Genomic DNA, 27,430 nt, shown 5'->3' with positions numbered 1-27,430 from the left:
GAAACCGGACTTGCTGGTGGAAATAAATGCAAAATGGTATGGGCCCTCTGCAAACAGTATGGCAATTTCTTATAAAGTTAAATATATATTTGCTAAATAAGCCAGTAATCCCACTCCTAGAGAACCTTGGGGACATTGCTTAGCTTTTCCCTGCCTTAGTTGCTTCATCTGCAAAAAGCACCATAATTGTATGCACTACTAAGAGATTTAAAAAAGTCTCCCCTGTAATTATGGTGTGACATAGTACTTTCTTATCGTGCATTATAAGATGTTAAAATGTGATTTTAAAAATGTGTCTTACAATTGAAGAAATATGGTAACATCTACTTCAGTGCATTGTTTCCGGGGTTAAAAGAGTTGTTAAATGTTACTGCCTGGCCCTGGCTGGATAGCTCAGTTGGTTAGAGTGTCGTCTGGATACACCAAGGTTGTGGGTTCTTGTATGTGCTGGTCAGGAATCAAAAATTAACCAATGAATGAGTGGAACAACAAATAGATGTTTCTCACTCTTCTCTTTCCTTCTCTTCCTTCTTCTCTCTCTAAAATCAGTAAATATTTAAAAATAAATCAATAAAAATGTTACTGCCTGGCACAGAGTTCTCAACCAAATAGTTGCTAGTTAACTAAGTATACGATTGTTATTGTTACCACTATTACTGCTAATTACTACTATTACTATTTTAAGAAACAAATAGCAGAACTTGGATGTGATACATTGGAAAGTGCCCCTCCCACTGCACCCTGCCTTCTGCATGCCCGGCCCATTTTGCTGTTGAATATTCATGCTCTGGCTCAGGCAAACACAGAATGTGTGGCTGTCACCAGAGGAAAACGTGGGAAACATTGACCACTTCTCCGTTTTCTCTTGCTAGAGAAAAACCGCAATGACATGCCACGTGTTGTGTTGGCAGGGTCAGCTCCTGCACCGGCAGTGCTCTCGCGAGGTCAGTTGTTGCACTGTTCCCATTTTGTGGGAACGTTGGCTCCCACGAGAGGAGGGAGTCTGGGTGGGAATGTGAACTAATAGAGCGGTGTGTGTGTCAACCCTGTGTTGAAGGACAGGGGACAGGAGGCCTCGTGGGTGTGCTAACCATGCCTCAATTGTTCTCTGAGGCAGAGATAAATAATTAGTACTTTACAGCCACTGACGGGGGGAACACATAAATTAGGGTTCCAGTTGGGTTAAATGGCTGGAAAACTCAACCACGACTACAAGGGGAAGCTGGTTAGCCACATGACTTATTTCCTTATTATTTATATTTTACTAGTGGCCCGGTGCACGAAATTTGTGCATGGGGAGGGGGGGTGTCCCTCAACCTGGCCTGCACCCTCTCCAATCTGGGACATCCCTCTCGCAATCCAGGACCGCTGGCTCCTAACTGCTCACCTACCTGCCTGCCTGATTGCCCCTAACTATTCTACCTGCCAGTCTGATCACCCCCAGCTGTCCCTCCCTGCCGGCCTGATTGCCCCCACCTGTCCCCCAACCAGCTGGCTCGCTCCCAACTGCCCCCCCCCTCTGCTGGCCAGCTTGCCCCCAACTGCCACCCACTTCCGGCCAGCTCGCCCCCAACTCCCGCCCCCCCCCCCCCCCCCAGCCTGATTGCTACTAACCGCCTCTGCCTCGGCCCTGCCACCATGGCTTTGTCCAGAAGGACATCCAGAAGGTCTCCCAGAAGGCCTCCTGGTCTAATTAGCATATTACCCTTTTATTAGTACAAATTCAAGTTCCTGAAATCTTTCCTGCAGCCCTCTCTCTGGTTGTACGAAGGAGTAGTGTATAGAGGGACACCCCACACCTGATCTCAGGGCCATTCTTAGTGGGGTGTTGGGACCAGGCATTCCCTTTGTGTTCCTGGACCCTTCACACCAAAACCCCATTATCCAGGAGCCCGCTGGTTAAGAGACTGCCTTGGGGGCGCTATCAATGCTAGAGATAAAATGAATTAAAAAGAGAAACGTTCCTTAGGGATTGAGTGCAACATCGGAAGGAATTTCCTGAGAACTACTGTGTCAGGGACTGTACCTACCTGAAATGCAAAACCCACTGGTATTCTGTAAGGCAGTTGTCACAACCTTCTTGTTACATTTGAATGAAGCCAGGGTCCACTGACAGGCAGGTAATTTGCCCAAGATCCTAGAACTAAGTTCCTGAGTTTCCAGGCTGGATTCCACCCCATCCTGTTCTGTGCTGAAGTGACCAGTGCTGCATGCCAGGCAGGATGACGCCGGTGCTGGAGGAATGGTGCTCATCCTTCCTTCCTAAGTGGTTGTTGGGTTTGATGGCAAAAAGTTGAGTGACCCCCCTCCCCCAGCTGATGGCGTCTGTGGCTCCTCCCACCCCCAGAAAAGAAAGCCAAGTTATCTGCTGGAATGAGAGGAGCCATCTCTGAGGGAGCCCCAATCCCTCCCACTTCCAATACATTCCATTCTGGGGGTTCCTTGGCCATTTCTCACAACCCTCACCTTAGCTTCAGGAACTGACCCACAGTCTGAATCAGTGGTTCTCAACCTTCTGGCCCTTTAAATACAGTTCCAAATGTTGTGACCCAACCATAAAATTATTTTCGTTGCTGCTTCATAACTGTAATGTTGCTACTGTTATGAATCGTAATGTAAATATCTGATATGCAGGATGGTCTTAGGCGACCCCTGTGAAAGGGTCGTTCGACCCCCAAAGGGGTCGCGACCTACAGGTTGAGAACCGCTGGTCTAAATCAAGAAGAAAAAAAGCAGAGTCAGTGTCTGTGGTCCATGAGAGGCCCCTAACATTCCTTTACCTTCAAGTTTTAGCTTCTCAAACACCTGGACTGCATCTCCTTCATCTCTGTTTTTTCCTGTATCCAGAATGGACACAATTGGCAAATGTATGGCCTATCACTCTAGTGCACTGATAGGAACAGAATTCTTCACTTTGAGAAGCCTGTTTGGTGTTTTGAGTTTTTTTTTAAAATTAAATGACAGTAGTTTTTCATACAATAGATATGCACTTGACTGTATTTGCTCCTGCTCATGATGAGCATGTGGATAAAGCCATGTCCCAGGCCATGTAGTCTGCCTCTTGACCGCTTTAAGAAATCCTAGTGCTCCTCCTAGTCTTTGGAGCCAGAGCCCTAGAGGAGTCGAATTTGCCCAAGCGGTCAAAGCCGCGAGATGAACTGGGCTGGGAGCGCCCGTGTCCGCCAGGGGGCGCTGTCGGCCTGCAGAGCGGGGCACAGTGGTCTTGGGCTCCCAGGTGCCCTGGAGACGTCGCCCCGCAGCCCCGTGACTTCATTGCTACAGTACCAGCTTGCGGGCAATCAAGTACTGCGAGCCAACCATCGCCTAGGAGCTCATCTGGGCAAGCAAAGGGAAAACTAACAAAATTTGTGACATTCTTATTTCTGTGTCTCCAAACTTAAAGACCTTTCAAAGAAGGCGATTGCAGTGCAGACAGAGGGAAGGGCTGTAAGAAGTGAGGAGGAAGGGGAGGGGGAGTTGGGAGGAGAATCCTTAGTTTCACTTAAGGGTATAAGGATTTGGCCCCTGGCGGGATCCTGCCTTAAAGGAGAGAAGGATTTGCCACCTTGCATCAGATCCTTCCTGTGATTTTAAACAGTTCTGGTTTGACATTGGCTATAGCTACATAACTTATACCCGTGACAAAAACCCCTATTCCCTGCTCTGGAGCCTGAAAGGTAAGTTAGGAGTAGCAATGGATTAACCAAATGTCCAGAATGTGTGAGCGATATATAACCTAATCTGAACAGTCAGATTAGTCATCTGTTAATTGATAAGATATTCACAGGGAGCATGCAGAAACAGCTGTTACACTTGGTACAGGTATCATAAAACCATATGCTGAAAATATATCTAATTGATGTTAGGAGAGAGGATTAAATAGAGAAATTGAGAAACAACAAAGTCCTTTTATTTTATTTATTTATTTATTTATTTATTTATTATTTATTTATTTATTATTTATTTATTTATTATTTTTTGTTAAGCCTCACCCGAGGATATTTTTCTACTGATTTTTCTACTGAGAGAGTGGAAGCGGTTGGGGGCGGGAGGAGGGAGAAACATAGATGTGAGAGAGATACATCAATTGGTTGCCTCCCACAGGAGCCCCTACCAGGGTGGAATGGAGCCTGCAATTGAAGTAAGTGCCCTTGACCAGAACTGAATCAGGCTACTATTTGTCCTCCCTAGAGCACATGCCCCAGTGTCCAGGACATAGCAGGTCCTGAGTAAAGACTCATGGATTGGTTTATGTACTTAAAAGTTCCAAGATGCAGACCAACATCCAACATCAAAACTAAGGAAGATGTGGTATGTGATGCCATTTTCTATATGGTGGTTGAATGAGTGGGGCCTCAGGGTCAAGGGAAATGAGGAAGGAAAGGCACCCTCACTCATCTTTAAGCTCTATGGTGTTGCGTCTATCCCTCCACCTCCTTGCAGATGTAAGTGAGGCTTGGTGTCTGGGTCATTGCAACAGAGTCCAGAAGGAGATGGAGACATGGCAGACCAGACATGAGCCAGTAACAAGAGGGGGTGGGCCTGGGGTGGGGTTAGAAGCGGGACTGGGTCTCAGGTGGGGGGTTAGGCTGGAGCAGGGCTACACCGACACAACTCTGGACGGTTTTTGTGTCATGGTGCTGCTGTACCTGCCATCCTATGGCCTGGGTGGCTGAATTCTGTTCCATGGAGCATGTGTGGAATATAGGACAGATCCTGACCAGGCACACCTGTGCAGGAGCCATTGGCATTCTGTAAACAACAAGCACACAACAAGGACGTGAATATTAGCATGCTAGTCTTAGGTTCTGGCACCCCCTCCCTGCTTCTTGCAGCTGATCTAAACAATATCCACAGACTGTTCCATTTCTGATCAGATGGAGTATAAATCATCTCTGGACTCGGATCTTCTGTCTAACATCCTGCTTTGGGGTGAGTCTTCTGGGGGGGAAATTGCAAAAGAGAAATATATCCATTCCTGCAAAATTGTCTTTTTAAAGTATTAACTCCAGTTATGCTCTTCCCCGCGTTAGCATGACCAGTGTCTCTTAAGAAAAGAGTTCAAAAGCATTTGCAGGTTCTACAAGGTCTTAATTATCTGGTCTAACCTTCCTTACCTTCTCGTACTGCCTGCCACATGCCAGGTACAGCTTGTCACTCATTTCAAAGAGCCGCGCTCTTACTTACCTGAGATCTGCACACTCTTCCATTGTTGCCGCCAATGCCCGTCCCTCACCTCTCTGCCTCAGGAGCAACTCCTCTCGGATAGCCTTCCAGCTCTCCCAGCCACGCTCGTCCATCTGAAACAAGTATACAAGACGAGTGTGGATGGGAGAGTTGGAAGGCGTCGACCTCAGCGAATGTACCTCAATCAGATTGAGGACGTTTTTAGCAAAGGCCAACTTAGGAGTACCCTAATTAAGTTAATAACAATGTACCTACCTATATAGTTTAAGTTTAAAAAATTTGGCTCTCAAAAGAAATTTCACTTCATTGTACTGTTGGTGTTTGGCTCTGTTGACTAACGAGTTTGCCGACCACTGGCCTAGACCTTCCGGGTGGCGTGTACTCAGGCAAAGGGCTGATCCTCTGTGGTCTCCCAGAGGCCGGTGCACCCTACATCTACGGTAGCACCTATCACACTGTCCTGGGGACTCTTGCTCTTTCAGTCCTTTTTCCTACAAGCCTTAATTTTTAAAAAATATATTTTTATTGATTTCAGAGAGAAGGGAGAGAGAGAGAAGTAGAAACATCAATGATGAGAGAGAATCATTGATCAGCTGCCTCCTGCACACCCCACACGGGGGAATCTAACCCGCAATCCGGGCATGTGCCCTAACTAGGAATCGAACCACGATCTCCTGGTTCATAGGTCGACGCTCAACCACTGAGTTACGCCAGCCAGATGAGCCTTAATTTTAAAAGGAGAGGAGCACCATCTTGATCATCTTTGCAAAAATTTTTATATCATCTTTCTTCCTTTCCTTTTCCCTCTCCCAAAGATCACCAGATGACTCAGCCGTAGCTGGAACCAAGGGCATTTTACTCAATGTCTAGAATCAATGGCTGTCTGTCTTTCAGGACTATATACAGGGGCCAAGAGAAGGAGGAAGTAAACAGTCATTACTGATTAGCATTTTACATTCGAAATCTTCCTCCTGCAAGCGCTTCTTTGTCTCTTCAGGTGAAATCTGGAGCGGAGAGTTATTTTAGACCAGCTCCCCCGGCCTTCCCAGGTAAACGCAAGGGCCCTCCCCTAAACAAGCCCACACCTGGCATTTCCATGGTACCCCTGGAGAATACACATTTTCATTTAGCCAAGTTTGAGAGTAGGGAGGTGAGAGATTTATTTAGAAAGAAGGATGCAGAAGGGCAGGAAATCAGCAATGTTTGAATGTAGACTATCAGCATTCTCCCTTTTTATATAAATATTCATCCAATTCAAAACAGGCAGTTTGGCCAAGTCTTTTAGTTACAGCCCACCCTCCCGACCCCCACCACAGAAAGACTTATAATTGAAAGTAGAGGTCACATTGGTATCTGTTGCACATGAGAATTACAGTGTGATTATTCACATGTGTAACAAACAGTCTGCTAAGAGGCAGATGCTGCCTTCCTGTAACCTTACTTAGGTTGCAAAGAAGAATAAAACCAATACTTCGAAGAATGCCTACTCACCGAGATGGCAGCAGACCCTATTTCATATATTTGGGGGTCTTGTCTGGGGGTGGGATATAATATTATGCAAAAAGTTTAATGCAGTGTGTCCATAATTCTAAAACGATTTCCTGTTTAACATACTGGAGAGGAAGGATTTTGGCCAGTGTTTTTCAGTGCTTTTGCTTGTGTGGTAAGACAGAACTCACTCAGAGAAAGAGGTATGAAACACTATTTACTCAAGGATCCCTAACCTCATGAAATCCTTGCCTCTCTAGACTTCCCAACGGGGCCAGGGCTAAAGTGAAGGCAAGTGAAGCACTCATCTTTTGGTACAAAACTCCAGGGGTACCAATAAACTCAGTAATATAAATAATATTTTAATGCAATATTTAAAATGATTTAAACTTTGGATATGTTCATGCTAAATTTTTACATGTATTTTTATTTTTAAAAATATTGCATTGCCCAGCTGGTGTGGCTCAGTTGGTTGAGCATCGCCCCATGCACCAAGAGGTCACCAGTTTAATGCCTGGTCAGGGCACATGCCTGGGTTGTGGGCTCCATCCCCAGTGGGGGGCATGCAGAAGGTAGCCAATCCATGTCTCTCTCTCTCAAACTAAATAAAAACATGTTTAAAAATAATGCATTAAAATATTATTTATCTTAATTACTGAGTTTATTGGTACCCTTTAAACTTTGCCTTTTTGTCAGATATCTCTCATCTCATTCTAGCACTGGTTCCGTTTCCCAAATGCTTTTTCAGATCAAACCCTATTCCCTGACAGTTGTCTTCAGTTACTTGCCCCATGAAGGGGGGTGGGGGGGGGGAGTTTAAGAAAAATATAATGTTAGAAGTAAAAAACAAGGAGGAAAAAGTTCGGATGTTCAGAGAAATAAAAATTAAACAGCAACGAGGCATCACCTTGTGCTTTGTCAAACTGACAGATTTTCAAATATAATCTCCAGCTGGTGGGAGTGGCCAAGTAAGGCATAACTTTTTATACGTGAACGATCTCATTGGTCCCTAAGCCTGCATTGTAGCACTCTCTCTACCCAGCTGCCCATTCACCAGAAGGTGAGTAGGCTTCTCGAAATGACTTGTAGGATCCTGCCCGCCTTAGGACCTGCCACAATCACCTTCGGACTTTTCTGATCACTTTTGCGACCTCTGTGCTGCACTTGATCCTATGGTTCCAGGGGGCTGCCTCCTTCCTGGCCTTTAACCTTTTTAAGCCACAGGTAATGATAACCTTTCTCCGCTGAGAAAAAGTGATCGGGAAGTGGGTGTTACATTTTGGTCTACACTGTCCAGTCCTGCCAGATGAACACTCAGCTTAGATTTCTACAAACTCCCTGACTTGACTTGGCATTTTGGATAAGCCTCGGTTTTCTTTTTCCATTTGCACAACCCCAGCTCGCAGGTTGCGGAGATGACCTCTTCCCAACCCCGTCCTTCGAGATACTCCAACAAGGGCCGCGCCCCGGGCCTGCGCGCTCTCAACCCGCCCTCCCAGGTCCGCGTCCCGCAGCGCCGGGCCACCCCTCGCGGGGCCGCCTTCCCGGTCCCCGGCTCCCGGCGGAGGAAATTCTTCCCCAGCAGCCCAGGGCTCGCCTCACGTGACCAGCCGCGGCGGCGGCTTCCAGGGAGAGTTTAAAGGTTACGGAGGAAATTAGCGCGGACACAGTCACTGGTCCCCCGCAGGGCGCGCCCCGTTTCCCCGCAGCTCGGACGACCGCTGTCAGCGCGCCGATCAGAGCCGTCTCCCCGAAAAGGGCAGACAAGGTCCAGAGAAAATATGAAGGCACTTTGTGGAACATAAACACAAACCGAGCCGGGGCTCTACTGAGCTCTCACTTGTCAACAAGTTCTCGCAGCCTGAGAAGTCCAGGACAGATCCCAAAGGGGGAGCATGCCCCAAAGAAAGCGAAGAGAGAATAAATATATAGAAACTCCTAGGGAGCCTTGCACGCCCCTCCCTGTGCACCCCCTCCCCCCCCATCCCCCCGCCGAGCCCTGCGTCTCCAAACAGAATGACAGGCCTGCCCGAGTCCGGGTGAGGTGGGGGAGGGTCCCGCGTCTTCTCTCGTAGTGCGACCCCCCGTCACTCTCCCACCCGCGGCCCTAAGACAGTGTTGACCACAGAGCTCCGGGGAGATGCGCGACCCGCTCGCCTCCGGGGGAGAGCAAAGGGCAGGTATCCGCAGCATGCAACACTCGCACCCCGCGCCCCGCTCCGCCACTCCCCGGGGTCCCGCGCGGGGTCCCCGCCTGGCTCTCCCGCCTGCCGCCGCGACCCAGGCAGGCTCGCCCGCTTCTCCGTCGTCCTCTCTTCGGCTCACTTTTCCCGGATTGCTCCCCCAACCGGCAAAACTTTCTATTTCCCTAAACACAGGAGCGCGCGCGCGCGCGTGCCCGCACACACACACACACACACACACACACACACTCTCTCCCTCTGACGTCTTTTGCGCATTTCCTGCATTAGAGGGAGGGAGACTCGCTCGCACACCGACGGAGGGAGAAGGGACCGAGGGGGAGAGCTGGCGGGCGGCGAGCGAGCAGCAGCCGAGAGCGGGGACGCGGAGAGCGCGGCGGGCGGGCGGGCGCCGGCGCCCTGGAGGTGGGGCCGCGCGGAGCCGCAGTCCCGGCCCCGCCGCCGCGCTGCGCACCGCCGGTGCCGGCCTGCGCCCCGAGCCCAAGCAGTGGCCACCCCGACTCCGAGCCCGCGCGGATGTGAGATTCCGGGCTCCTGGCGCCTCCCGATCGCCGATCGTCGCGCGGCGCTGCTGCGTCCTAGAGGCGGCGGCCAGGCTGGCGGTGGGGCTTGTGGATTTTTAAAAATTTGGCTGCGAGGAGGACCATTTCCTTTCGACATGCATCCCTCCGGATAGACTGAACATCCCTCGGTCCATCCCCCGCCCCGCGCGGCCAGAGGCGGGCGCTGGGTGTGCGAAGAGGATCCGGGTTGAAATCTGCGCCCCCGGTTTTCGTCCCCGCCCCACCGCCCCCTCGCCCTCCCGGAGTCAAAATTTCCCGGGGATTATGTTTCGGAAAGGTAGGTAAGCGCCCGGCGCGGCGCCCGCTTCCCGCAGCCCGGACCCGGGGAGCCAGCGAGGCGGCGAGACAGCCCCCGCAGCTGGCAGAGGAGCCGACAGCTCCTCTCTTCTTCTGGAGGTGCCGCTGGTGGTAGGGGGGGAGAGGCTTGTTCCAAACACGGACGTCCCCCAGCTCTCCCCCCCCTCCCTGTTTTCCGTTAGGAACCCGGCGAGGAAATACATGCACTCACTGAGAATCGCCCGCGCCAGGGCGCAGCGCTACAAGGTGTAGGCAGAGTGTGGGGTGGGGCGAGAAGGGGACTAAGGAGCCCCCGAGGCTCCCAACGCCGGGGCGTCGGTTCTTCATCCTGCCCTCGGGGCGGACGGAGCGATCCCGGCCCCCCTCCACGCCCCGACCATGGTAGTGTTCAATGGCCTTCTTAAAATCAAAATCTGCGAGGCTGTGAGCCTGAAGCCCACAGCCTGGTCGCTGCGCCATGCAGTGGGACTCCGGCCACAGACTTTCCTTCTGGACCCTTACATTGCCCTCAACGTGGACGACTCGCGCATCGGCCAAACGGCCACCAAGCAGAAGACCAACAGCCCGGCCTGGCACGATGAGTTCGTCACCGACGTGTGCAACGGGCGCAAGATCGAGTTGGCTGTCTTCCACGATGCCCCCATCGGCTACGACGACTTCGTGGCCAACTGCACCATCCAGTTTGAGGAGCTCCTGCAGAACGGGAGCCGCCACTTCGAGGACTGGGTGAGTCTGGCGCCTCCCGGTCCAGGAGCCCAGATGTGGGGTCCGGGGTTGGCTGGGGGTGCGAAGGGGAGACTCAGGGCCTTGGCATTGGTAGCAGGGTGCAGGGACTTCACTGAGACCGGAGTGTGTGTGTCTACCGAAGTCTCAGTTACCTTGGAGAAAAGCACCCTCTACTTGGTAGTTGGGGAGAAGAGACTTGGGAAGAGGGTCTGGCTCTTTGCCCCCTCCAGCCAGCGGGTGCCACAGGGACCTCGTAAGCCGAGAGAGCCCCGAGCCAGTGCCTGAAGGTTGGCCGAGAACCAGGCGCCTTCCGCAGGCGCGTGGTGGGCTGGCTGTGTGTGATTGTGTGTGGGTGGGTTCCTCTGTCCTTGGAGAGGCACGTGGAGCCCTAGACTGAAAGCTTCTTGCACGTCCTGGCTTTGTCCTGCTTCGCTGAGTCTGGAGCTGCTTTATTTTCCCCTCCGGAGGAAGCTAGCTTGTTTCTATTCTGTGGCGTGGTGGGTAGCTCATCTTCGGACCCACAGGGAGAAAAATGTGTTCTCCTCCAGGATGCCCCCTCAGGGTCCAAGAAACATCAGCCCAATGCATTACCCGCCATCCAGAATGAGTGTTGTATTTAAAAAATGGTTCTGCTTGTGAGTAATTGAAAAATCAGGGCTTTGAAACCTACTTATAGTTTCTCTGTTTTGATTTTCAAGATATGTGGGATGAAATACTATTTCTAAGTCTGAGACTGAGTTAATTGATTACATTGTCAAAATATTAGGGGCTGGGAATAGGCCTTGTCCATGGACTATGTAAGCTAAATGCCTTCAGCCTCAGTACCCAGAGAAGCAGGGAGAACGCAGCCTTGTTTTGGCTGTTCTAGGAGGGATAGTGTTAAATGAGGAAATAAATTTCTGTATTTTTAGAAATTCTTGTTACCTGTTTCCACCAAGAGCAGGTGTGGCTCTGGGTGTATATGTTTTCAGGGTTCTTTGATCTCCACCAGAAGAGAAGTATCGGCTTCTCGCGGAGAGATGTAGAGAAATTACCTTCTAATTACTGAGAACAAATAACTTTGTGACTGTCCTAGGGTGCATATGAATCACCTTGGCGTATCACCTCACATATTTTTTCAAGGCAATGGACTTTTAGGGGAGAATCAGAAAAAGCCTCTTCTCTTTATGCTCAGGGCTGTGATGTAGGCTGCCCGAAACCATGGTTACGGGGCTTGCAGGGAAGCTCCAGCACACCACACCAAGTACATCCCTGGGTGATGTGTGACTTACACTTTGGGAAGCAGGCAAACCTTTGTGGAATCCCAAAGAATGCAGTGCCATTCCATTCCACAATGCTCCGGACCTCTGCCTCCCTCCCACCACCCGAGTTTCCACTCATTCCCCATGTCCTTTCCACACAGGCCTGTTAGTCCTTTTACTCGTGAAAGCAGTATGTGTCTGAGGGGGAGCTGAAGAGATAACTAATTTCAGAGCCAGACCTTAATACTAAACAACTATGGTTCTGAAGTTGTTGTTGTTTTTGGATAGGAAGGAGAAAAAAAACCATGACTATGGTTGTGAGGCGATGGGGCCTTTTGCTTTGTATGCGGAGGAGGGAGTTTGAGGAGAGGCCGAGAGCATCAGGTCTGCTTTTATTCAAAGAACAGGTCTTGGTTGGAGGGTGAGATGTCGAAGTGCCTCTGGTGGTGCTTTGCTGGGGCCCACCCAAACCCTGGGCACAGCAGGGCACCATTCCCACTTCTGAGCACTTCCAGTGAAGCGCACAGTGGCCAATAGTCTTGCTTGGTTATCTTTCTCTAATCTTCTCAAATTCATGTTGGATTTGGCCCTAGACCAGATACCTAGCGCACAGGCACGTTTTACAGACAAGGACATTGTGTCCCAGAGAAGCTAAGTGGTACCCGAGGTAACATGACAGGCAAAGGGGAGTTGGAGGTAAGGCCCACATCTCCTCTTGCTCACCACTGTCTGGTGGGGAACTGAGCCTCCCTGGTCTGTTTTCCCTGCAGATACGTGTGCTGCGTCCCTGAACATTTTTATTGTATGTGATAATTTAAAGAGCTTTCAAACTCATCATCTCATGATCTCTTTTGCCTTATAGCAAGTGTGAATTAAGTATGACAGGTATTGGGACAGTTTTAAAGAAACTTGAGATACAGAAAGGCTGAAGGCATCGGATAATGAAGCAAGAAGCGGAGCTGGTTCTCTTTGCTCACCTAGTGTTGTTTTCACTGGAGGAGGCTGTGGCCACTCTGTTTCCTCCAGCCGAGGGTGGGCGTGCATCAGCAGAGGTGATTGGCCCTTGGAACGAGAGCCAAGTTGCACGTGGGCTGAGTAAGGTCACCCTTCCCATTCCCATCAGCCAGGGCACCACTGCAGAATCACACCTTAGGGTAGAATTCCCCGAGCTCAGGCCTTGGTGCTCTTTACCTGGCCGTGATGAAGAGATGCACCCTTTTCCAGGTGTGGCTAAGAACTCTGAGGGGGAGCTGGAGCTGCTCCTCGCATTGCTGTGGAACGTTTCATTCTTCTGAGCGATGACTTCACCTGTATTCGCTGTTTGTTGCTCAGATTCAACCAGGGAAGTTTAGCATTCTAATCCAGAGGTAAAAGAGACGATGGGTGACTCTCCAGGGGCTTCCACTTAACCAGGGAAATGACAATAAGGTTCTAAATGAATATTTGAAGGAATTCAGAAAGGGAGTAGGCTAGGAGAGCTGGAAGGCTCTGGAGGGTTCCTGAAAGGAGGCACGCACTGGGTGTGAAATGTGGGCAACATTTAAAGAGGTATTTATAAGAGGAGGCAGTGTTTCATGGGCACGGACACAGCTGGAATAAGAGCAGATAATGCCTTTGGCCAGCGTCGGAGAACGGGGTAGCACAGCTGAAACGGAGGGTGCCTGTCAGAAAGGAGCAGGCAGGGTCACGTTCCCTAAATTTAAGACTTATTATCTCGGTACTGCCTGTGCTATTATTTACGTAACAGTTTTCAACATTGATTCTTTGACTTTCCACTTGAGCCCCAGTCTTCATGAAATCACAGGTTTGGATACTGTTGTTATGACTTTTCTTCATTCAGATGAAAATAAACACATGGCCTCTGAAGTAAAATGAAGAGAAGTTCATCTCAGGTGACTCTTAAAATCATTAGTGATACGGGGCACACATTTTGGAAACACTGGAGTAGGAGGGAGTTTAGACAACTGAGGTGGGTTCCAATGTGTTTAAAAGCCAAGCCGAGATCATTATTCTTCAGATAATGGGAGACGTATCAGTTGTGATGACAAAGAGGGTTCTTTAGAGAAAGCTTATTACAGAGACATGGGAGGATTTCACTTGTGCTTGAAGCAGAATCCCAGTAAACACTGTTGCTATAGCTTGGTTTTCCAAGAACAAGATAATAATGCTACTCAGACTTCGGTGTGCATACGAATCACTAGGGGAAGGTGTGAAAAATACAGACCCTCCTGCCCGCCTCCAGAGCTCTTCATTCTGTGGCTCACGATGAGTGCTAGGAGTCCTCATTTTTAACAAGCTGTCCTCAAGGTTTGGGACCAGAAGATGCTTTGGGAAACCCTGGGCCAGAATAGCTCCAGGTAATTAATGTATCAAGATTTTGTACAGAGATGTCCTGAAATGTTTTAGTAGGCCTTTGTAAGTCCTAAAGCAACATTTATAAGCATAATCGTGTGAACTAGAAATATGGGGATTCATGTTAGAATCAGAGGCTAGATGGAGCCGCATTAGCATTTAGGACAGACGGTGGAGAGCACAGTAGATGGCGGAGAGCATGGATGGAGCACGCAGGCTGACAGCTGGCTGGTCCCTACACACTCAGGAGTTTGCTCTATAGTTTAAGTAGTCTACTCAGGGCTATGTACCGAGCTCAGTTCCCTATTCCCTCACCCCCTGCACCACCCCTGCCTCTGAAGACATCTCTGCTTAGGGTCACTGCCTTGCTTCACCCTGTAGAAGAGATGCTGAGGTACTCATAACACAGAGGTAATGACAAAGTCATCTTTAAAACATTTTTTAAAAAAATTTATTTCAGAGAGGAAGGGAAAGGGAGAGCGAGATAGAAACATCAACGATGAAAGAGAATCATTGATCGGCTGCCTCCTGCACACCCCACACTGGGGATCAAGCCCACAGCCCAGGTATGTGCCCTGACTGGGAATCAAACCATGACTTCCTGGTTCACAGGTCGACGCTCAACCTCTGGCCAAACGTCTTTTGAGAGGCGGCTCAGCAGAGCACTGACAGGCAGAGCTCTGGAGACAGGATGTGTAGGTTTGAATCCCATCAATCTTTCGTGACCTTGAGTGAACCATTTAACCTGTGCTTCTGTTTTTTTCCTCTGTAAAAAGTGGGTGACAATAAAAATACCTAGCTGAAATAAAATGGGGCTGTTGTGGGTGAAAGGAGTCAATATCTGTCAAGTATACAGGCCAATGCCTGAACCTTAGGAAGGGCTCAATGGATGCTTAACTGCTGCACGTATTGTTATGTCTCCTAAATCTCCTATGGGGGCTGGCCAGTTCTATACTGAGCTGATTATTCTATAGCACCCCAAGAAGCCAGCTTTGCATAGTCTCCAAAATATTTCTCTTCAGTAGGGCCATCTTATTTGGCAAGGATTGAGACACTGAAGTTTCTGTTTCATGTTTCCAATATTGCCTATTGACGGGGCTTCTCAAATCATCCTACCCTGCTGATCCTGGGAGATAGTCCTGCACCCTGTTTGGAAAAGTTAGGTTCTGGGGCTGATTCCCCTTTGGCGCAAGAATTCTGTGGGGAGATTCTTACAATGCAAAGGCCAAGGAATCAGTGGTTGAGCAGCAACCCATGGTTTAGATGCTGATGCCCTGGGCGAAGCCTGAGGACACTTGTTATTAAACAAGTCCCTGCTGAGTGTCATCCGAGATGGTGGCCTGAGCACACCTGGATACACACTGCACAAAGGTGTATCTCAATCTTCAGGACTTTTGTAGGGAAATCTTAGAGGAAGTATGGAAATCTTCATCATCATTTAAATAGACTGAGGTGGCAAGGGGCTGGGAAGAGGGTGGGGAAGGACTGGGAACGGTCCATGTGCACATGGGAATGGTTTATGCACCTAAAGCCTGCATTTATTCCCCAGCAGTTGAGGGTCTATGGGTCTCCTGCTACTTCAGCGGTTCTCAACCTGTGGGTCACGACCCCTGGGGGTCGAACGACCCTTACACATGGGTCACCTAAGACTATCGGAAAACACATATATAATTACATATTGTTTTTGTGATTAATCACTATGCTTTAATTATGTTCAATTTGTAACAATGAAATTGGGGATCACCTCAACATGAGGAACTGTATTAAAGGGTCGCGGCATTAGGAAGGTTGAGAACCACTGTGCGACTCTATTCCCTACTGACTCCTAAAATTCTAACCTTCTGATTAAATATTGTTCCCTTTGGTACATAATTGGTTGTTTAATAACTACCCTAAAGGTTAGTTCTTACCCCAGTGCTATCATAGCCCCATGGCATTGGGGCCCTGAAGTTAAAGGGCCTCGGGCTTTATGGGCCTTGTCTGTGGGTCCTGTTTCTTCTGTGTGTTTTGACCAGCAGCCACTTTAGAGACTATTTGAGGCCCTCAGTTCCTTAGCTCCTCAGTGGGCCCCTTTCCCTGGAATCTGAGTTCTAATCACAGGATGCCTCTAGCACTCACTAGTTGAGTGCCTTTGAGCATGTGACTTAACCTGTGCTTTAGCTGTTATAAGCCCGTTAGTCTGTAATGTGAGAATATAACAGTTCTTACCTCTTAGGGTTGTTGTGAGAAACAAGGGAATCTATGTAAAGCTTTTAGCAAAGGGCCAGGCTACAATGCATTTTATCAATATTATTAATACTTGAAGAGTTATGTGTATGTGTTCATAGTTTTGGAACCTTATGTCAGAACATAGATCCAGTGAAAGGTATGTTTTTTCCTTGAGTTGTGAATGCACTTATAAGAAAAATCTCACATAGTCTTACAAATAAATATAATTTAGTTACACTTAACAAATTGCCTTTTTGAAAATATTACAATTACTTTGAAATGAGGTTGTTTTGGGAAGTCTAGGAATTGTGGCCACGATAGTCAAAGGTTAATTACTTACTGAGGCATATGAGTAATTGGAAATAGGGTATTTGGGAGCCGCTGTTTTGGTTTCACTGTACTAATTTTATCAAGCTTCGTGGATTTAAATATATTCTCAATGTCGTTGACTCTGAATTCCTGATTCCAGCCCATACCTGTTATTGAACTTCTGAACTCACATAAGTGACTGCCTTTTTGGCATTGCCATTTGATTAAAAAAATTTTTTTTTTAATAATTTTTTTTTATTGATTTCAGAGAGAGGAAGGGAGAGAGAGAGAGACAGAAACATCAATGATGAGAGAGAATCATTGATCGGCTACCTCCTGCACACCACCTACTGGGGATGGAACCTGCAACCCAGGCATGTGCCCTGACTGGGAATTGAACCATGACCTCCTGGTTCATGGGTTGCTGCTCAACCACTGAGCCACACCTGTGGGGAAACCATTTGATTTTGTAAAGGACATCTCATACTTAATTATATCTAAAACCGTATACCTGATTTCCCCCACCTCCCTCCCTGATCTAAGCCTCTCATAGACTTCTCCAAGCTCAAGAAATGGCAACTCCATCCTTCCAATTGTCCAGGCTGGAAAACGTGAGAAGCCGTTTTTGATGCTTCATATCCAGTCCATCAGCAGTATCTGTTGTCTACCTTCAAAATGTGTCCCAGGTCTGATGATCTTTCTAACACCACTCTAGCCAAGTCCCTGTTATCTCATACCTGGAATATTTCAACAGCCTCCTAACTGGTTCACCCAACATAACCAGGTCACGTCACTCTGCACGTAAATCTCTCGGTAAAAAACGCAAGTCCTTATCATAGTCTGCAAGGCTAAAATGGTCAGGCATCCTGTTATGAACACTCTGACCTCATTGCTCATTACTCTTGACCTTGCTCACTCCTTCCTAGACACACTGACCCACTGACACTCCTTAAAAATATTCACCATGCTCCTGCCTCAGTCTTTGCACTTGCCGTTTCATCTTTCTAGAATGTTCCTTCCCCAGATACCTCATGGCTCAAGTTTTTACCAAATATTACTTTCTTAGGAAGGCCTTTTCTGGCAGTCCTTTCTAAAAATTTAACCTCTCCTTGACCATTTAATATGCTTCTTTCCTGCTTTATTTTGCTCTTATATATTTTTGTTATTTATCTTTATTGTCCATCTCTAACACCAGAACAAAGGTCCTGTAAATGCAAAGGTTTTCGTTCATGGCTGTATTCTTGGCACCCAAACAGTTCCTGGCACATTGTTGAATGAATGAATGAAACGAGTGTGTATTCCCTAGTACCTCCTATTCTAGATATTGGGAGCATGGTAAAAACAAAAGTTGTGTTTGGTATTATTTCTGCCTTCAAGGAGTCTGAAGTCTATTTGGGAAACCTAGTAAGGCAAGTGAACTCCGTAAGAAATCTTTCTGTACAGTTGAAAGAAGGAAAGAATATTTTACTTATAAAAATCTGTGTAGTCCATAAAGATGTTTTAATGAGGGAATGCTGTATTATTTCCCATGTAGCAATTTCTGAACTGAAGTGTCTCCATGAAGTCTGAGGTTCTATGATTTTAGTCGAAATCATATACCCTTCAGGGGCCCAGAAGCCTTTGCAAGATGCTGGGATGAGGGGAGAAGGAAAAGGCCCACTTGTCCTTCCTTTGCAGAGATTAAAATCAAGTGTGTATGGAAAACAGTATGGAATTTCCCAAAAATTAAATATGGAGCTGCCATTTGAACAAATAACCCCATTTCTAGGACTATATCTTAAGGAACCCAAAATACCAGTCAGAAAGAATATATGCACCCCTATGTTCGTAGTAGTGCAATTTACAATAGTTAAGATCTGGAAGCAGCCCAAATGCCCATCAGTAGATGAGTGGATAAAAAAGCTGTGGTACATCTACACCATGGAATGCTATGCAGAGTAAAAGAACTCCTCTTACACTGAGACATCATGGAGGGACCTGGAGAGTATCATGCTAAGTGAAATAAGCCAGTCAGAGAAAGACAAGTATCACATGATCTCACTCATATGTGGAATCTAATGAACAAAATAGATCCAGAGACATAGAAGCATGGAACAGACTGTGGAATCTCAGAAGGAAGGTGGAGGAGGGTGGGAGGTGGGAAGTGATCAACCAAAGAACTTGTATGCATAACTCTTGGAAAAGACAATAGGGTGGTGCAGGCCTGGGGTGGGGGCAGGCTAGGAGAGATCAGTGGGGGAAAACAGGGGACATATGCAACAATACTTTCAACAATAAAGGTAAAAAAATCAAGTTTAAATTCGCATAAGGGCTTTAGAAACAAAACCCTTTGTAGTTGGCAGCAACAAGAAATGAAATTTTAAATTCCAGCGCCTGAACTCGCAGAGCTCACTGAGGCAATTTCCTTCTTCCAGGGGCTTCACTTAGATTAAAAGAACTCCAGAGCAGGCCTGCAGTGTTTTACATAAATAAAAGCTACACTTGGCAAAACATTGTATTTCTCTCCAAGTTCCTTTGGGTATATATGGGCTTGTTAAGTAATTACAATCTATTATAATGCTAATCAGCAGGGCTGCACCTGTTTGAAATCTAGTTTTCTGGCAGAACACAAGTGAAGTGGCCAAACGTCTACTGTGCTGTGAGAACCGAGAGGACAGGAGCATACTATTGTCATTGCAGCGTCTGAACAGAATGAAAAAGTGCAGAGGGAACATGACTGAGCTCTGTAATCTCGTGTCTTGGAAGGAAGCATAAGCCTGATACCAAATCCAAGTGCAGAAAGGGGGATCTCCCCTGCCCCCCACCACCTCCCGTCCCCTCTATCTCACCTTGAAGTCTCAGAGAGGTCGTTTCTAAGCTAGTGAAAAGTCACCTTTATTTGCCACCAAGGAGTAAACTCATTGAGCTGATGATCCCAAGAAGTAGATCAGAGTGAAAATGTAATCATGTTCAAGAGGTTTTTGAAAAATCATGGCAGGTGAATCTATAATTAACCATTGAGGGGGGAAAAACCGTCTTTGATTTTGCTTTTGTCCTTCCTGAATGGAGTTGCTTGTTTTTCAGATGATAACATCTTTTGGTGCCAGTCATCTTTTCCCAGCCAGATGTAAGCATCTGTGAGCAGGAAGTGTGTCTCCTCCCCACTCCTATCCCCCAAGTGGCTTGCCAATCAGAATATAAGCCACTCAGGAAGTCTATGTAACCTATGCATCAGTTGGTTGAATAAAAGCCTGCCCTTTGGGGTCTGACTTGTAGAAGCTCAAATAGGCAGCATTCCTTAATCAGATTGGCTTGGATTCTGCTCTTAGAAGTTCATCTTGTACAGTCTAAAAAAAAGATGGTGGATGCCTCGAAAGTTTCTAACAGGTGGACAAAGTGGTGTGTTCACTCATTGTCCATTTTTTTTTTTTACCCATTTAGTAAATATTTATTGAATACCTTAGTTGCTAGGCTCTATGCCAGGAGCCGGTCCCTGCTGACATGGAGTATATAATCTTGTAGGAGACATGATATGAATCAAGGAATAACAAATATACTGGAATGTAAAATTACAACTAAGAAGCAGAACTCATCACAAGCCTTTCAGAATTGGAGTCACCTAGACCTCACCTCTTCCCACAGGAAATTTATTGAATGAGAGTCAGGTGACTTCTATTAATTCAGTGGTTCTCAACCTTCCTAATGCCATGACCCTTTAATACAGTTCCTCATGTTGTGGTGACCCCCAACCATAAAATTATTTTCGTTGCTACTTCATAACTGTAATGTTGCTACTGTTATGAATCGTAATGTAAATATCTGATATGCAGGATGTATTTTCATTGTTACAAATTGAACATAATTAAAGCATAGTGATTAATCACAAAAACAATATGTAATTATATATGTGTTTTCTGATGGTCTTAGGCGACCCCTGTGAAAGGGTCGTTCGACCCCCACAGGTTGAGAACCGCTATATTAATTGGTGGCGTTGGACCTTAGATTCCTCGTGAGTTAGCATAGTCTGAGGCTATGTAAGGCCTCTGTTAACAGGGATCCTGACTTGGCTGTCTGCATTTTAGGCCTTGACTTTGCTCAGCCTAGCACTTGATAAAATTTCACCTTTATTGTTCTCCAGGAAGCTAAATCTTGTCTCCCCTGAAAAAGTGCCAGCTTCTGCTTTTGTTTCCTCCTCATCTTTCTGCAATGCTGTGATCAAAATCACAAAGCAATTTTCGACGGCTTGCTTCTTGATCTAGTGTTCAAGGCCCATAAAAAATACATGTATTTTTAAACGGCCCTCTCTCTGCATCATTGAGCCGCTCAGAGGAGAGTCTGAAAACAAACAAGCAAGTAGAATTTCTAGAACGCAGGGTCTCCACATCTATCTCTCTACTTTCTGGACCTAAACCATTTTAGGTAGCTGAGAGAATCAATCAGCCAGCAAAGCTGGAGCATGTGACCTATCAGCGTTTGCCAGAGTATCTTCTCCTTGCTGTGATCAGAGAGGTTGGGAAATGTTACAGAGTTAAATGCACATTAGTATATTAAAGTTTCCTAGATGGCCCGTTGCAAGGGGACTTGCACATCCCTGTATATAACTACACATTTCTATGATGAAGATATTATCACAGAATGCTCTTTCTTATTTGTAAAAAAAATTATTAGGATAATAGAACGAGTGTTTGCTGGACAAAGTTTTGAAAACCATAATTAGATAAAAGAAGGAATGGATCTTCCTCAAGTGGACCATTGGGGATTCAACAGTAACACCTTTTTCTAAAAAAAAAAATATATATTTTATTGATTTTTTACAGAGAGGAAGGGAGAGGGATAGAGAGTCAGAAACATCGATGAGAGAGAAACATCTATCAGCTGCCTCCTGCACACTCCCTACTTGGGATGTGCCTGCAACTAAGGTACATGCCCTTGACCAGAATCGAACCTGGGACCTTTCAGTCTGCAGGCTGACGCTCTATCCACTGAGCCAAACCGGCTACAGCCAGTAACACCTTTTTATGCAACAGTGAAGTTAAAGACCTGGGAATTCATAGGAGAGGAGGTTCACATGGGTTCTAGTGAGCAAAGGCTTCTTGGTAAGATTTGGAGCCAGGCCTTGAATAAAATGGAATCTGAATAGACAGGGAAGTGAGCTCCTCTAAATTGTAAGAAGAGCATAAAAAATGTTGGAAAGCAGTTTTTTTAAAAAAATTGTTTTTATTAACTCCCACCTGAGGACACGCTTATTGATTTTAGGGAGATGGGGAAGCGGGGGGGGAGAGAGAGAGAGAGAGAGAGAGAGAGAGAGAGAGGGGGAAAGAAAGAAACATTGATGTGAGAAACATCAATCGGTTGCCCCCTATATGTACCCCACTGGGGATTGAACCCGAAACCTACGTATGTGCCTTCACAGGGAATTGAACCTCACAGGGAATTGTACTGGATGAGGCTCCAACCAACTGAACAACACTTAGCCAGGGCTGGACAAGCAGTTTTTAGCATTTTGGGTTATGAGGGCAGTCAGCAAACTGGTGAGATTAAAGTAGGAATGCAATCCGAAAATAATTGCTTCATTGAAAACACACACACACAAAACAAAACAAGCTATCCAAAGAAAGAGAATGGTGGATAGAATGGATATTCATTCATTAATCTGTTCATCCATCTAGCCAGCCATTCAACAAATATATATTGAATACTTTCTGTGTTCTAGGAATTTTGCTTGCAGCAAAGTGTTGCACAGAATTACTCATGATATATTGAACTTTTGGTTATCAAGGAAATCTATCTTGAGGGCTAACCTCAATCTCCCACGCTATATTTCCAGTTAAATTTCTTTTGTTTATTTCTTGATAAGATTGATAGAGGTGGAGAATAGCTTCGTGGCATCCTTCATGTAATTGAGTGGTGGCTTGTTGAAATTCATAAATCTAAAGAAATATTTTGGAGTCAGCCAGTCCTGGGTTGAATTCCAGTTTTATCAGTTTGGGTTGCATGAATATTGGGCAAATTATTTAACTTATCTGTACCAGTCTCCTTCTAATAAAAATGGGATTAATAGCTTGCTTGCAGAATTATTGTAATAATAGATGAAACATGTAAAAGTGCCTGGTTTCTAGAAAGTTCTTATAAATAGTAATATATTATTGGTAAGCATCTGCAATGAATATTTATTATTAGATACAGGTAAGATTGTGCTTCCAGCTGAAGATTTTGTTCAATAATTACCAACTGAGGAGTTTTGAGCTAATGCTTTTCCCGACCCGTCCCTACTTCCCTCCCTCTCTGAGATAAGGTAGCAACAGGAAACAGGAATTTAGGGTCTGCTAAGCCCTTCTTAGTTGGCCCCTGGGTGGGAGTTGAAATGAACTTGGATTACCTGCCTTTGGGCTGGCTTTGGCACCAGTGGGTGGGCCTACCTGACACATTATTCCCTCTTGGGTTTTTAAAAAGCAGATGCAGTGTCACATTTTGACCTGAACATCACCTTCATTAGCTAATGAGCCTCATGCGTTTTGAGGCTTTTTTACAGCCCGTTTTGCTGTGGTCCCGGTGACTTCATTTTACTACCAGGTGTCTCTTATACAAGCCCAGCTTCTAATGCACTGCACACTGATTGCTTTGCAAGAAGGACTTTGCTTTTGACCAGGACATCCGAATTGCTAAGGAGTAGCAAGAGTTGAAGAATAGCCAGCTGTTTGAAAAGATTGCTGTATGCTGCCCAGGAGCATATATTTGTCCCTTTGTGGGAAGAGGAGGGAAGTTTGCAGTCACTTTTTTTTTTTAAATCTTCACCTGAGGACATGTTTTTTAATTTTTTTAGAGAGAGAAAGAGAGAGGGAGAAACATCGATCTACTGCCTCCTGCACGCCCCCTATTAGATATGGAGCCTGAAACCTGGGCATATGCCTTGACCAGGAATTGAACCGGCAACCTTTCCTGCACTGGATGACGCCCAACCAACTGAGCCACAACAGTCAGGGTGCAGTCACTTTAAAATGGAAGGCTTAGCCCCTGGCTGGCATGACTCAGTGGTTGAGCATCGACCTATGAACCAGTAGGTCATGGTTCGATTCCCGGTCGGGGCACATCCCGGGTTCCGGGCTCGATCCCCAGTGTGGGGTATGCAGGAGGCAGCTGATCAATGATTCTTTCTGATCCATTGATGTTTCTATCTCCCCCCTCTCTCTTCCTCTCTGAAATCAATAAAAATATATATTTTTAAAAATGAAAGGCTTAGCCTCGTTAAGATAATTCTAGCATTAGCCAAAAGTAGGGAATGTGCTTTTTGATCAAAGACCCCTTTTGAGAACCCCTAGAATCGCAGAGGTGGCCTCCTTAAGGTTTGAAGTTCAGACCACCCATTGGCCTATGTGCCACAGGACCCCACAGCTTCTCCTTTTCCCCTGGTGAATATTGGGGCTCTATTCATAGAGCATGCATAGTCCCCAGCCATGTCCATCTAGCAGTCAGCGGTTCTCAACCTGTGGGTCGCGACCCCTTTGGCGGTCGAACGACCCTTTCACAGGGGTCGCCTAAGACCATCCTGCATATCAGATATTTACATTACGATTCAGAACAGTAGCAACATTACAGTTATGAAGTAGCAACGAAAATAATTTTATGGTTGGGTCACAACATGAGGAACTGTATTTAAAGGGCCAGAAGGTTGAGAACCACTGATAGCTGGTTTAAAAAGAATTTTTTTTTTTTTCATTTTGAAGAAGACTATCTCATTTAAGTTCCAGGTACCTGTGCACTATTTCATGATGCCAGCTTTAGGATTGGCTTTCATCTCTTTATTAGTCTGGTTTCTTGGGATCCAGGGGATTTGTGTAAGAGTTGTTCAGTGGCACTCAAAACCCCCTGGGGTGCTCAGAACCAACAGTTGTCTGCTCTTGCCACTCCCCCCCCCGACCCCCCCCCCACCAGGGGGCTTATGGGACAGAGTCTAGCCTCATCATTGCACCCGATTTTAGGTTTCAGGGCCCTGCATGGCTTGTACCCTGCCCCTTTCCGGTTTCTGCTACGTGGATCCCTCATGGTATGTGCTAGCAGCCTCCTCCAGGAGGCCTTGCTTCTGCCCTCCATCCCACTTTTTCTCTGTGCTCCCATCTCCCGTGCCCATATTCCTGGAAAACTTTCACACCCAGTCAGGTCTTCCTCCTTGTGGGCCATCCTGCCTAGAATGTGCCCCAGCAGTTTTGGCCCTTGGAATCCCGGTGACGTTTGTGATTTGTGTCCTTCATTTGAAATGATTGATGTCTGGTGTTGAGGACTGGACGCTCTCTGCCTCTGTTCTCCAGCAGGGGCAGGAAAGGGTTCCCCTGAGAGAACAGTCCCATGTCCTTGGTGCTTACACCCGGCATATAGCCTTGCATATAATAGATGCTTGGTTGGTTAAATTTTAACACATGGCATTTAACATATTATTTACCTAAATAATGGGTGTTCTTTAGATATTTGTTCTGGGTGTTCTCCTTTCTGTCATGACAAACGAGAATGTAATGTTTTAAAAAAATCACACACACACAAACCTACACACACACACACACACACACCAGTATGTAATTTAAAAAAGAAAAAGGCAAGGAAGGGTGTGGCCATATGGGGAGGATTTTTATCTCGTCAGCATTATTTTTAAAAATTAATTAACTACTGTTTAAAGGAGTAAACAGAAATACTGAGCAGGCAGTATCAAGTTCACACATACTCCATCCTCCCCAAACACAGTTTCCCCTATTATTCTCTCTCTATATATTTGACTTTATTTTTTTTATTTATTTTTATTTTTTTAAAATATATTTTATTGATTTTTCACAGAGAGGATGGGAGAGAGATAGTCAGAAACATCGATGAGAGAGAAACATCGGTCAGCTGCCTCCTGCACATCTCCTACTGGGGATATGCCCGCAACCCAGGTACATGCCCTTGACTGGAATCGAACCTGGGACCCTTTAGTCCGCAGGCCGACGCTCTATCCACTGAGCCAAACCGGTTTCGGCTACATATATATTTGACTTTAAAAGTAAGGGGGAACAGATGTGGCTTAGCAACTGTGTGTTGAAGCAGGTGACATCATAGTTAAGTGCCAAAGCTCTGCACTACAGCCGTGGTTCCCAGCCTTTTTTTGGCCATGCCCACCTAAGCATCTCTAAAATCCTGATGCCTCCCCTGTCACCTATGATTCTTATTATTCGAAAAGTGAACGTCTGTTCACGCGGAGGAAGCCTAAAAAGGCCATTAACTTGGTCTAAACAAGCTTCCAAAGAACATGGCATCCATGAACGAGAAAAATGAAAGAATGAAAGGACAGTTGAAGTACTGAGGAAGAAATCACTAAGAAATTGTTAAAAAAAATAATAATATTAAATGATATGAAAAAACAGCAAATAAAGTTTTAAAACATAAAAGAGAACTGAAATGCATAAATATGGTCACAATATATATTTATATACTGTATCTGAGGCCTCTAGAACCATAAGAAATGCAAACAATTCACTGTTAATAACTCATTCTTGAATTGCTCCTCTTAAAAATCAAATTCCCCCTCTCCCCCCCCCCCCCCCCCCACCGTGGGGCATGTGCCCCACATTGGGAACCACTGCACTAGAGGGAGGCAGGTTTTAATTTGGGTCGCACGCCTAAACCAGCGGCATGAGCTTTTAACAAATGGTGTAACCTCTTTGAAGCCTTCATCTGTAAAGCAAGATCAGTAATATCTAATCATGTTGGAATAAATGATAGAATGCATAGAAAGTGCTTAACACCGCTAACACAAAATGTTAGTTATTATGACTATAATTCTATTGAAAACATAAATTGTAGATTGTGTGGTTTGGGGACTTGTTATGTTTATTACATTGTCAGAGTCCATTTTATTTGATTGTCTGTGTCTGAGGGTTGCTTAGGGCTGGGGGCTGCTTTTTTCATCGGAGGGGCAGACCTTGGATAGATGGCAGTTCTCATGGTAATGAGTTACGTGGGAAATGACTGTGGTTTGCCAAGTTTGTATATGCTGTCTGCATTCTAGCATTTACATATAGGCCAGTATATATTCACAGAGTCCTGCGTTCACAGTTTGCTGGTTTATTCTTTACCAGTTCAGCTTCACCATTGATGAGCTGTGTGACCTGGAAGAAAAACTTAACCTCTCTGAACTTCACTTTCCTCAACTGTAAAATGGGACTAGTCATAATTGGCTCTGCCTACCTCACTGGGTTGTTAGACTCATTTAGCATAATTCTGAAGGATGAAATATTTTGAAATACACATGGAAGCAGCAACTATGAACCACTTTGGGATTTCGGGAGGGGGATGGCATTTTCATTCAAAATTTACAGATGGGAAAATTGAGGATAGAGGTTGTCTCCTGGTAGGGGGCACTCAGATCTTAGTTCCTTAGTCCCTAATGACGCTGAGCAGCATTTTGGGATTCTTAGCCAAACAGTCAGCCCCCCTTTTATGTTGCTGGGGCTGAAGGTTTAAAATTGATCTTCGGGCTTTGTTTCTAGGAAACTGGAGTCTTAGAAGCCCACCCCCGTGTGCAAGAGAACACGTCTCTCTCTGCTTCCTTATCCTTTCTTGGCTCTTAAAATTATTTTCTTTATCACTGCTTATCATATGACTGTGCACAGACAACCGTAGAGCCAACTATTTTAGGGGGAAAGGGAGGAAGACAGATAAGACAGTGATTCAGAAACAAGCAGGAAAATAGAGTCACGTGGCTGTCCCCTGGTGGGTGGGACGCACAGTAGTTTCAGAGGCCAGACGGCCTCCGGAGCGCCTGGAGAGTGAATGAGGCCCCTCCAGGGGATGTGTTTTAAAGCCGGTTCCTGTGCTGGGAGAGATTCGGAGCCCAGACCGGGCACCCTTCACA

At 46.3% G+C, this 27,430-nt stretch overlaps 1 protein-coding gene across 2 annotated transcripts in view; it reads left to right on the top strand.

Annotated features, from left to right (window-relative positions):
- Positions 1–9,090: 9,090 nt before the first annotated feature.
- PRKCE (protein kinase C epsilon) overlaps positions 9,091–27,430 on the top strand; it is a 443,161-nt gene continuing 424,821 nt past the window's right edge. The window contains exons 1-2 of one of the 2 annotated variants that reach the window (XM_036334682.1): positions 9,091–9,716; positions 9,919–10,462. In XM_036334682.1, coding sequence (XP_036190575.1) covers positions 10,115–10,462 — 348 coding nt within the window. In that variant the 5' untranslated portion in view covers positions 9,091–9,716; positions 9,919–10,114. Of the gene's footprint in view, positions 10,463–27,430 lie in introns of both variants that reach the window. The other variant, XM_036334683.1, reaches the window with a different exon arrangement.

Source organism: Myotis myotis, unplaced genomic scaffold, assembly GCF_014108235.1.
Source record: "Myotis myotis isolate mMyoMyo1 unplaced genomic scaffold, mMyoMyo1.p scaffold_m19_p_14, whole genome shotgun sequence".
Lineage (NCBI taxonomy): Eukaryota > Metazoa > Chordata > Mammalia > Chiroptera > Vespertilionidae > Myotis > Myotis myotis.
This window is presented reverse-complemented; position numbering and strand designations above follow the sequence as displayed.